The 12631-nt window shown below is 43.4% G+C and overlaps 1 protein-coding gene across 1 annotated transcript in view; it reads right to left on the minus strand.

Annotated features, from left to right (window-relative positions):
* Positions 1 to 12631, minus strand: part of ccdc43 (coiled-coil domain containing 43) — a 79907-nt gene that overhangs the window by 41545 nt on the left and 25731 nt on the right. Inside the window, exons 2-3 of the mRNA XM_072248781.1 lie at positions 5388 to 5478; positions 5033 to 5168 (exon numbers count right to left, since the gene is read on the minus strand). Of these exons, the coding sequence (XP_072104882.1) occupies positions 5033 to 5168; positions 5388 to 5478 (227 nt within the window). The remainder of the gene's footprint in view (positions 1 to 5032; positions 5169 to 5387; positions 5479 to 12631) is intronic.

The raw sequence follows: 12631 nt of genomic DNA on the forward strand, positions 1-12631 counted from the left end.
ACTCAATCCCACGATTGATGAAGGCCAACGCACCGTATGCCTTCTTAACCACAGAGTCAACCTGCGTAGCAGCTTTGAGTGTCCTGTTGGCTCGGACCCCAAGATCCCTCTGATCCTCCACACTGCCAAGAGTCTGACTAATAATACTATATTCTGCCATCATACTTGACCTACCAAAGTGAACCACCTCACACTTACCTGGGTTGAACTCCATCTGCCACTTCTCAGCTTAGCTTTGCATCCTACCAATGTCCTGCTGTAACCTCTGACAGCCCTCCACACTATCCACAACACCTCCAACCTTGTATCATCAGCAAATTTACTAACCCATCCCTCCACTTCCTGGTCATTTATGAAAATAACGAAGAGGAGGGGTCCCAGGACAGATCCCTGAGGCACACCACTGGTCACTGACCTCCATGCAGAATATGACCTGACTACAACCACTCTTTGCCTTCTGTGGGCAAGCCAGTTCTGGATCCACAAAGCAATGCCCCCCTGGATCCCATGCCTCCTTACTCTCTCAATAAGCCTTGCATGTGGTACCTTGTCAAATGCCTTGCTGAGACCCATATACACTACATCTACTGCTCTACCTTCATCAATGTGTTTAGTCACATCCTCAAAAAATTCAATCAGGTTTGTAAGGCAGGACCTGCCTTTAACAAAGCCATGCTGACTATTCCTAATCATATTATGCCTCTCCAAATGTTCACAAATCCTGCCCCTCAGGATCTTCTCTATCAACTTACCAACCACTGAAGTAAGACTCACTGGTCTATAATTTCCTGGGCTATCTCTACTCCCTTTCTTGAATAAAGGAACAACATCCGCAACCCTCCGATCCTCCAGAACCACTCCCATCCCCATTGATGATGCAAAGATCACCAGAGACACAGAAATCTCCTCCCTTGCCTCCCACAGTAGCCTAGGGTACATCTCGTCTGGTCCCAGTGACTTATCCAACTTGATGCTTTCCAAAAGCTCCAGCACATCCTCTTCCTTAATATCTACATGCTCAAGCTTTTCAGTCCACTGCAAGTCATCCCTACAATTGCCAAGATCCTTTTCCATAGTGAATACTGAAGCAAAGTATTCATTAAGTACCTCTGCTATCTCCTCCGGTTCCATACACACTTTTCCACTGTCACACTTGATTGGTCCTATTCTCTCACATCTTATCCTCTTGCTCTTCACATACTTGTAGAATGCCTTGGAGTTTTCCTTAATCCTGTCTACGAACACCTTCTCATGGCCCCTTCTGGCTCTCCTAATTTCATACTTAAGCTCCTTCCTGCTCGCCTTATAACCTTCTAGATGGCTATCATTACCTAGTTTTCTGAACCTTTGGTAAGCTTCTTGACTAGATTTACGACAGCCTTTGTACACCATGGATCCAGTACCCTACCATCCTTTCCGTCTCATTGGAAAGTACCTATGCAGAACCCCACACAAATATCCCCTGAACATTTGCCACATTTCTTCCATACGTTTCCCTGAGAACATCTGTTTCCAATTTATGCTTCCAAGTTTCTGCCTGATAGCCTCATATTTCCCCTTACTCCAATTAAACGCTTCCCTAACTTGTCTGTTCCTATCCCTCTTCAATGCTATGGTAAAGGAGATAATGATCACAAGTCTATCTCCAAAATGCTCTCCCACTGAGATCTGACACCTGACCAGGTTCATTTCCCAATACCAGATCAAGTACAGCCTCTCCCCTTGTAGGCTTATCTACATATTGTGTCACGAAACCTCCTGAACACACCTAACAAACTCTACCCCATCTAAACCCCTCACTCGAGGGAGATGCCAATCAATATTTGGGAAATTAAAATCTCTCACCTCAAGAACCCTGTTATTATTACAACTTTGCAGAATCTGTTGCCCTGTCTGCTCCTCAATGTCCCTGTTACTATTGGGTGGTCCATAAAAGACACTATGGTCTATGGGAAAGATTGAAGGGAAGGAAGCAAGAGGAAGGCAAAGACAAATGATAATGGAGACAGCAGCCAGAGAACTGGAAATGAATACCAATGAATTGATCCACTTGACCCGAAACAGGAGTGTGTGGGCCATGGCAGTCAAAGCTCCAACTGGGCATGGCACCTGATGATGACGATGATGATAATAAAAAACACCCAGTAGAGTTATTGACCCCTTCCTATTCCTAACTTCCACCCAGAGACTCTGTAGACAATCTCTCCATGACTTCCTCATTTTCTGCAGCCGTGACACCATCTCTGATCAGCAGTGCCACACCCCACTTCTTTTGCCTCCCTCCCTGTCCTTTCTGAAACATCTAAAGCCTGGCACTTGAAGTAGCCATTCCTGCCCCTGCACCATCCAAGTCTCTGTAATGGCCACAACATCATAGCTCCAAATGTTGATCCACGCTGATCCGCTTTGTTCATAATACTCCTTGCATTAAAATAGACACATCTCAAACCATCGGTCTTTGCGCGTCCTTTCTCTATCACCTGCCTATCCTCCCTTTCGCACCGTCTCCAAGCTTTCTCGATTTGTGAGCCAACCTCCCTTTCTTCCATAGAAACATAGAAAATAGGTCCAGGAGTAGGCCATTTGAGCCTGCACCGCCATTCAGTATGATCATGGCTGATCATCCAACTCAGAACTTCAGTTCAGTTCCCACCCCCCCAGCAATTCTAGTTTAAACTCTCCCCAATAGCCTTTGCAAACCTCCCCGCCAAGATATTGGTCCCCCTCAGATTCAAGTGCAACCCATCCTTTTTGTACAGGTCACACCTGCCCCAAAAGAGGTCCCAAAGATCCAGAAATCTGAATCCCTGCCTCCTGCTCCAATCCCTCAGCCACACATTTATCCTCCACCTCATTCTATTCCTATACTCAATGTCACGTGGCACAGGCAGTAATCCCGAAATTACTACCTTTGAGGTCTCCTCAAAGAATTCCAACAGGTTTGTCAAGCAGGATTTTCCCTGAAGGAAACCATGCTGACTTTGTACTATCTTGTCCTGTGTCACCAAGTACTCCATCGACTCATCCTTAACAATTGACTCTAACATCTTCCCACCACTGAGGTCAGGTTAACTGGTCTATAATTTCCTTTCTGATGCCTTCCTCCTTTTTTATAAAGTGGGGTGACATTTGCAACTTTCCAGTCCTCTGGCACCATGCTAGAGTCCAATGATTGTTTGAAGATAATTTCTATTGTTAGCACAATCTCTAACGTTACCTCTTTCAGAACTCTAGGGTGCAGTTCATCTGGTCCAGGTGACTTATGTACCTTTAGGTCTTTCAGCTTTTTGAGCACCTTCTCCCTTGTAATAGTAACTGCACTCACTTCTCTTCCTTCACATACAACAACATCAGGCATACTGCTAGTGTCTTCCACAGGGAAAACTGACGCAAAACACTAATTTAGTTCATCAGCCATCTCCTTATCCCCTGTTATTATTTCTCCTGCCTCATTTTCTAGCGGTCCTATATCCACTCTCATCTCTCTTTCATTTTTAACATACTTGAAAAAACTTTTACTATCCACTTTGATATTCTTTGCTAGCTTGCTTTCATATTTCATCTGTGCCCTTCTAATGATTCTTCTAGTTGTTCTCTGTAGGTTTTTAAAAACTTCCCAACCTTCCCACTAATTTTTGCTTTGTTGTATGCCCCTCCTTTTACTTTTACAATATCTTTGACTTCCCTTGTCAGCCATGGTTGTACTATTTTACAAATTTGAGTATTTCTTAATTTTTGGAATACACATGTCCTGCACCTTACTCAGTTTTCCCAGAAACACACGCCATTGCTGCTCTGCTGACATCCCTGCCAGCAGCTCCTTCCAATTTACTTTGGCCAACTCCTTTCTCATACCACTGTAATTTCCCTTACTCGGCTATGCATCTATCTGCCAAATCAGCCTGTTTCTACCCTCAATGGTGCATGGCACAGGCAGCAAGCCAGAAATTATTACCTGGAGGTCCTGCTTCTCAGTTTTCTACCTAGCTCTCTAAATTCTCTTTCCAGGACCTCATTGCTTTTCCTTCCTATGTCATTGGTACCAATATGTACCAAGACATCTGGCTGCTCTCCCTCCCCCTCCAAAATGTTGTGGACGCGATCTGAGATATCCCTGATCCTGGCACCTGGGAGGCAACATACCATCAGGTTGTCCCGTTCACATCCACAGAATCTTCTGTCTGTTCCCCTAACCAGTCCCCCATCACTACCGCTCCCTTCTTCTCTCTCTTTCCCTTCTGCACCACGGAGCCATGCTCAGTGCCTGTAGCCTGATCTCTGTGGCATTCCCCTGGGAGGTTATCCCCCACAACAGTATCAAAAACATTATATTTATTATTGAGGAGAATGGTCATAGGGTGCTCTGCTCTAACCGACAGTCACCTAGCTACTCGCCTCCTACAACTTCGGGGTGACTACCTCCTTGTAACTCTGATCGATTATCTCCTCACTCTCCTGTACAAGCCGAAGGTCATCCAGCTGCTGCTCCAGATCCCTAACATGGTCTTCAAGGAGCTGCAGCTGGATGCACCTCACGCAGATGTAGTTCCGTGGGAGACTCTGGATCTCCCAGTTCTCCAACATCCGGCATGAAGAGCACACCACAGCCATTTAAATAGTACAGTAAGAGAGGGAAAAAAAAACAGAAATGAAACCTTAACAGACGCTTCACACAGAATTTACACCTCTTCTGAACCAAAGCCTGTTGCTTCTACTCTCGCCACTGGCCTACTCCTGACCATGGCCACTCCGCTTATCCCTGCTGTACTTTTATTTAGTTCGTAGAGCTCTGTTGACGCCGCTGATAGGCCATGTACAATCTCAGAGTTGATAATAAAATGAACCTTTAAACCATGATGCTACACACATAAGCTCTACGTACCTCACCCTCACCTGCCAGCTTTTTCTTTTTTGCTGGAAGGAGAAGAACAGGAAAGGAGCAAGGCTAAGTTTTAAAATCAGTGAATATAAAATTATTCAACTGAAGTTATTTTAATTCTTCTCTGTGTGAAAGCAATACGAGAAAGGATATTCCTCTTCATCGGTTATATTTGCATACTGTGCAAGAACGGCAGCTTTAGTAGGTTTCTCTGCTTCTGAAACACCTTTTTGTTTCACAACAATCTGGGCTTGTTTCTCGATCATACTTGCTATGGTGTGTACTTCATCTTAAAAAAAGATAAAAGGAGTCCAGTTAGATGTCAAACTTTAATAGTTAGAATCCCAAAGAGCAGCAAATGAGCTTCATTAACTTCATAACAATGGTGTATGGGAATAACATACTGCATAGTTATGAAACATACTCACCCAGTTAATTAGCTTCAAGCATTTAAAATATGCAAATAAAACAGCAATTATTCAACATTGTAGATTATCCTGAATTTTACCTTCAATACTTTTCCCTTGTGTGATATTGTTTGTGATCTCAGACCACTTTTGAATTATTTCTTTGCAAATGATTTTTAATGAATCTTCATCCTGAAAAAAAGTACAAGGATTGTTTTATACACAACCTGCCTAAAAAAAATTAACAGTATATACAAGACTGATAAATGTGAGAAATATTCTGGCCTTTTATAATATTTTTAAGAGCCAAGTCTGTGGACAGTTCTGTATAATTGAAGGCCTGCATTCTAGAACTAGCTTGAGAGTTAAACTGCTTCAGTAAACATTCAGCCAGCAGTTATGCCCTGTAACAAAACGCAAGCCAAGCTCAGTTGGCTGATTACCAGTACTGGAAGAAATAAATGAAAACTTACAAAACAATAAATTGCTCAAAATCCTTCAAATGACAACCACGTGCAGCTAGATCCATATGAGTAAATTGCACCAAATAAGTATCAGGGAATTCCTAACTTCTGGTCGCCCACTCTTGGTGAACAACACCACAGTTAACACCTTCAGGGGTCCCCATTGATCAGGTACATAAGGTATATCAGTTACAAAAGTAAGAGCAAGGAAAAGTCATTGACCTGGCATCTTGCAATGAGTTGTAGTAACCTGACTTTCCAAATCAGAAATATAAGGAAATACTCTTCACTTGTGTGCACAAGTGCTACTCCAAAGATCCTTAAGATCTTCAACATCATTTAGATCACCAAGAGATTAAAAAAGCTACAAGAAGGGAAAAGGTGAAATATGAAGGCTGACAAGCCAATAATATAAACCAGGATGCCAAAAGCTTTTTTAGTTATATTAACAGTAAAAGAGAGGTGAGAGTTGATATTGGACCACTGGAAAATGATGTTGGTGAGGTAGAAATGGGGGACAAAGAAATGGCAGATGTACTTAATGGGAACTTTGTATCAGTCGTCACTGTGGAAGACACTAGCAGTGTGCCAGAGGTCCGTGAGTGTCAGGGAGCAGGAGTGAGTGCCATTGCTATTACAAAGGAAAAAGTGCTAGGCAAACTCACAGTCTTAAGGTGGATAAGTCACCTGGACCAGATGGACTACATCCCAGAGTCCTGAGAGAGATTGCTGAAGAGATAACGGATGCACTGGTCATGATCTTTCAAGAATCATTTGATTCTGGCATGGTCCCAGAGGACTGGAAGATTACAAATGTCATGCCACTCTTAAAAAGGGATGAAGACAAAAGAGAGGAAATCACAGGCCAGTTAGCCTCACTTCAGTGGTCAGAACAGTGTTGGAATCTATTATTAAGGATGAGGTTTCGGGTACTTGGAGACTAATGATAAAATAAGTCAAAGTCAGGATGATTTCTGTGAAAGGAAATCTTGCCTGACAACTCTGTTAGAGTTCTTCGAGGAAATAACAAGCAGGGTGGACAAAGGAGAGGCAGTGGATGTCATTTACTTCGATTTTAAGAAGACATTTGATAAGGTGCCACACGAGGCTGCTTGACTAGATAAAATCCTATGGCGTTACTGGAAATATACTGGCATGGATAGTGGAATGGCTGACAAGCAGGAGGGAGCGAGTTGGAATAAAAGGGCACATCATTACATCGCGACTCTTAAGCTCTATCCCTCGACTTAGGAAAGCTAACACCCCACAAGCTTTCTTAACTACCCTATCTACCCGTGAGGCAACTTTCAGGAATCTATGGACGTGTACCCCCAGATCCCTCTGCTCCTCCACACTACCAAGTATCCTGCCATTTACTTTGTACTCTACCTTGGAGTTTGTCCTTCCAAAGTGTACCACCTCATACTTCTCCGGGTTGAACACCATCTGCCACTTCTCAGCCCACTTCTGCATCCTATCAATGTCTCTCTGCAATCTTTGACAAACCTCTACACTATCTACAACACCACCAACATGTGGTGGTTTTGGGCCCCATATCTCAGAAAGGATGTGCTGTCATTGGAGAGAGTCCAGAGGAGGTTCACGGAGATGATTCTGGGAATGAAGGGGTTGATACGAGGAGTGTTTGGCAGCTTTGGGCCTGTATTCACTGGAATTTAGAAGAATGCGGGGGATCCCATTGAAACCTACCGAAAATGGAAAGAACTAGGTAGGGTGGATGTGGAGAGGATGTTTCTTCTGGTGAGAGTATCCAGTTGATACGAGGAGTGTTTGGCAGCTTTGGGCCTGTATTCACTGGAATTTAGAAGAATGCGGGGGATCCCATTGAAACCTACCGAACATGGAAAGAACTAGGTAGGGTGGATGTGGAGAGGATGTTTCTTCTGGTGAGGGTATCCAAAACTAGAGAGTACAGCCTCAGAATTGAAGGGAGACCCTTTAGAACAGAGGTACGTAGCAAATTTTTCAGCCAAAGAGTAGTAAACCTGTGGAACGCTGTCACAGACTGTGGTGGAGGCCAAGTCCAGTCCGTGCATATATTTAATGCAGAAGTTTATTGTTTTCTGATTGATCAGGACATCAAAGGATATGGCAGGTGTGTTGGGTTGAGTGAGATACGGGTCAGCCATGATGGAATGGCGGAGCAGACTAGAGGGGCTGAATAGCCTAAATGTGCTCCAATGTCATATGGTCTTATGGCGACTTCAGAGTTAACAACTCAGTGGGTGTGAAAGCAATAATATGGGATGATTTGCTCTCCAGACAAGTGAGAGGCACTGAGTTACTGAGCACCATTAATACTGTCTGCGGTGGCAACAAGCTCTGAACACTGCAGAAACTAAGGGAAAACAAATGTGAATCACAGCATATTACCCTACAGTTCCAATATTTTTCCATTTTTCCTTTTCCTTCTGTTTCCATTCATCTCCTGTTTACATCTCTTCCAGACAGATCATTTGTGATTAACAAGACTTCACCATAACCTTCTCTATCATTTAGACTCTTGGACTTCGTGCATTTCCTTTCTTCTTTCCACAGCTCTCTCATCACTGCAACTTAAAAATAATCTAAGTTTTTTTCACTTTTCATGAGAAACTTGTGGCCTTAAACAGTGTTTCTTTCTCCACAGGTGTTGCCTGACCTGCTGAGTATTTTCAGCATTGTTTTTATTTATAGCAAGGAGTCACTGAGGATACTTTTTTTCTATGGCAGAGATAAAAGCCCAAGAAAGATATTCAAACAAGACTTAAGAGGAAAGAAAGGCATTGCCCTGGAAATATAAGCATGTTTAGTAAGAGAAAAGAAACATAGATTGGATGAGGTACTAGCTTGCAGCAATGGAATTTTTTTTTGGAAATATGTTTTAAGAGGATAGGGCAGGAACAATTAGAGAGAACCATTTACAAAATTATCTAACCTACACCCAGAAATAGCCAGCCGGTGATGTAGTGGCATCTGCACTGGACTTTGAGGAAAGTGGTCCCGGCTTCGAATCTGGCCAGCTCCTTGCACGCTTTCCATTCGTGCCAAGGTGAGCATCAAGCTAGCAACCCAGCCTCGTAAAACAGACAAATTTTGGGAGGAGAAGATGGCAGCGTGACACAGCTCGCAGCAGCCAGTCCGGTGGTGATGTCTGTTATTTGTCAAGTAGGGTGCCGTGCACAATCTTGATTTGATGGAGACGGACGTGAGAGTACAGAGGAACATCTGGTGAAACTTCTGAAATGCCTGCTTCGCTGCTGCTGCTACTGTGTGGTCCTGAATCTCCGGAGAAGGCCCCAAGTCCTCGGCTTTGCTTGTTGCTTGGCAGCCGGGGCGGGGTCGAAGCGCTCGGCAGAGGATGGTGCTCGGAGAGGCTGTGTCAGAGGGGCTGGTCGGAGGCTCTGAGTTTTTGGACGGTCTCAGAGTCCACTGTGGTCGAGTGCTTCCAATGGTGCTTGCAGTGCTTGGAGGTTCATGGCAGGGAGGGTTTCTCCCTTCTACCGTCTGCGTGAGATGATGAGTCTATCGGGACTTTGAGACTTTTTTTTTACCGTGCCCATGGTCTGCTCTTTATCAAATTACGGTATTGCTTTGCACTGTTGTAACTATATGTTATAATTATGTGGTTTTTGTCAGTTTTAGTCTTGGTCTGTCTTGTGTTTCTGTGATATCATTCTGGAGCAACGTTGTATCATTTTTTAATGCATGCATTTCTAAATGACATTAAATGAGGATTGAGTGTCCTCATAATCTAATCCAAATGCTAAAGAAATGGCAAGGTTCCTGCCCAGTGAGCCACAAGGTGTGGAGAGGAACAGCAACACACAGAAAGAGAAGCTGACAATCAGCAGTAGCTCAATGGGAATATGGTAGGAAAAAAGCAAGTAGGTCTCATAGAGATCATTGAGGGCATGAGGTCATCTTAAAAAGAATTTATTTTCTTGTCATAACATGGCGGAGATGAGACTCAGAAAATAAGGTTTCTTATCTCTCCCAAATTGTTATATCTCTTTAAAGTTCAATTATCATTCAATCTTACATGAATACCCATGAATACAGCCAAACAAAACCGCGTTACTCCGAGGCTAAGGTGCAAAACACAGTACCAACAATCATACACAGTAGTAGGCACATAAAGACAGAAGTAAAATACAGTCACTCAAAAAATATATATCCCTTGACAAGAGAAAATCTGCAGATGCTGGAAATCTGAGCAACACACACAAAATGCTGGAGGAACTCAGCAGGCCAGGCAGCATCTATACAAAAAAGTACAGTCGACATTTCGTGTGTTGCTCAGATATCCCTTGACTTTGGTTTGATTTTTGTTAAGCATCTGTCTATTTTTAATTACCTTGCAAAGTTACCTAACTTTATATAACACATCTTAGCCCTCTCTGATCTCAGTTCATCCACAGGATCCTGTTAGTGACCCCACAATGACATTTATATCAGCAACACCACTGTCTCAGACTCATGTCAGATCATTCTGTAAATGATTCTCTTTTGTTAAATACTTCCCTACCCCTCCCAAATTACTTTAACCTTGAAATGGCAATGATCAGGGGAACAATTTGTTGGCCAGAAAGAACTACAGTCTGCAAATCAGTGAATTCGAATGAATCAAGGGCAGTGGAAGCAGACAGAACAATTGTCCTTGTCCTTGCCATGAGGGAGGAGATGGAGGCTGCCATTTTATGAAGATTTCTCTATTTTGAACTGAAGTCCCTTGGCTTTATCAGTGCTTTAAAGTCGACACAATGATGCCTCAGGTAATCTGCTGGACTAGGGATCATTTCCAAATAAGAAGTTATTTGTGAGGTGTCCTTTGGGTTGGATATAACATTGTGAATGTTGGTCTGTGTGATTCAAGCTTGTTGCTGATTGAGAACAAAGAGCCATAAATTACTGATTGTCACTTGCCAAGATAAGGGCAATAAATGGATAGTGACCTGGAGCAGAGCCAAAAAAAAAGGAGTTAAAGGTCAGACACGACCTGTAGCCAATGACACTGAAATGCAATATTTGAATTGGTCAGGAATGAATATAAAAGCAATTGAGCTGGCAGCGGTTACGCTGTAGGAGAACTGTCATGGATGTGAGATGTCCCACAGACACGGGACTATGAGGAGCATGAGGCCAGCAGCAGAAACTCCTTTTTAACAGGTATTCTACTTTCTGTTCTTCGACTGTTCATGGAAGGTCAGGAAAACTTAGTTGGTGTGCACACAGGTTGTGTAAGTTCACATATTCTTCCATCGAGACAATAAAGGTACTTCTCGGTAATTACAGATTCTCTCTGATCATTATTATAAGGGGTGATTTTTGTAACAAATTCAAGGAAAAAATGGACAAGTATGACATCTAAACTGAAAAAGACCTTAAGACCATAAGACATAGGAGCAGAAGTAGGCTATTTAGCCCATCGAGTTTGCCCTGCCATTCAATTACGGCTTATCCTTTTTTCCCCTCCTTAACCTCACTCCCTGGCCTTCTCCCCATAACCTTTGATGTTGTGTCCAATCAAGAAACTGTCAATCTCCACCTTAAATACACCCAAGACCTTGCCTACACAGCTGCCTGTGGTAATAAATTCCACAAATTTACCACCCTCTGGCAAAAGAAATTTCTCCACTTCTCTGTTTTAAATAGCAGACATCCCACCCTGCAAAAACTCATTTCAGGGAGGTAGCACCATCAATTTGCGGGAGACTCCCGGGACAGGTGGGATGTCTGCAATAGAGCAGCTCCTTAGCAGCCAGCCAGCTAGTTTAAATAACATTAGCCAGGGGGCCCCAACCTTTTTTGCACTGTGGACCAGTTTCATATTGACAATATTCTTATGGACCGGCCGACCGGGGGGGGGGTAAGGTTGCCAACGGACAAGAGTAGCAGTCAAATACGTTGTGTTTACCCCAAGAAGGACTACAATGACCATGAAGCCTTGCGCGAACGTCCCGATTTCTTAAAAATCGTTTTTAGCGATTCTGTTCGGGGGGGGGGGGGGTAATCACGACCGGATACCAGTGATAAGTGGCATACACTCAACTTCGTTTCTAAAAGGGTTTATCTAACGAATTTAATATTAAACACACAGCGCATATTTTCCTCGCATGAATATAGTGATAAGACAATTATCAGGGGAGCTTGAAGTAAGTGTTGAACGAACTTCCAGTAGAAGTGATAGAGGCAGGTTCGATATTATCATTCAAAGAAAAATTGGATAGGTACGTGGACAGGAAAGGAATGGAGGGTTATGTGCTGAGTGCAGTTCGGTGGGACGAGGTGAGAGTAGCGTTCGGCACGGACTAGAAGGGCTAAGATGGCCTGTTTCCATGCCGTAATTGTTATATGGTTATATAAGTCACATAATAGCATCATAACATTTTAAGTAACGTTTGGATATTAAACACACAGCGCATATTTTCCTCTTATGAACATATAAAATCATTGCAATGTACTAATATCGCTGAATCAGTGGGAGCCCTGGGCTTGTTTCCCTGCAACGAGACGGTGCCATCGAGGGGTGACGGGCGACAGCGATACTCGAAGGGAGTTCCTTATGTCCAGTCTATTCTGCAATTTAGTTTTCATTGCATTCATTGCAGAGATATGTTGGAAATGGAAGCAACATTTTCAGTGCTTCCGTTGCTATCTCAGGATAGTCAGCCTTGACTCTGATCCAGAATGCCAGCAGAGATGTTATGTCAAACATACTTTTCAGCCCGCCGTCATTTGCAAGCTCGAGGAGTTGATCTCCTTCCCACGCTGACATAGATGACGCGCAGGTAATGATCTCGCGTGCGTTCAAGCCCAACAGTGGGCGTGACGGAGAATGAGGAAAGGTGCAGCTGACTCATATCACCAAATCATAGTGT

The sequence above is a fragment of the Mobula birostris genome, chromosome X (assembly GCF_030028105.1).
Source record: "Mobula birostris isolate sMobBir1 chromosome X, sMobBir1.hap1, whole genome shotgun sequence".
In the NCBI taxonomy this organism is placed as follows: Eukaryota; Metazoa; Chordata; class Chondrichthyes; order Myliobatiformes; family Myliobatidae; genus Mobula; species Mobula birostris.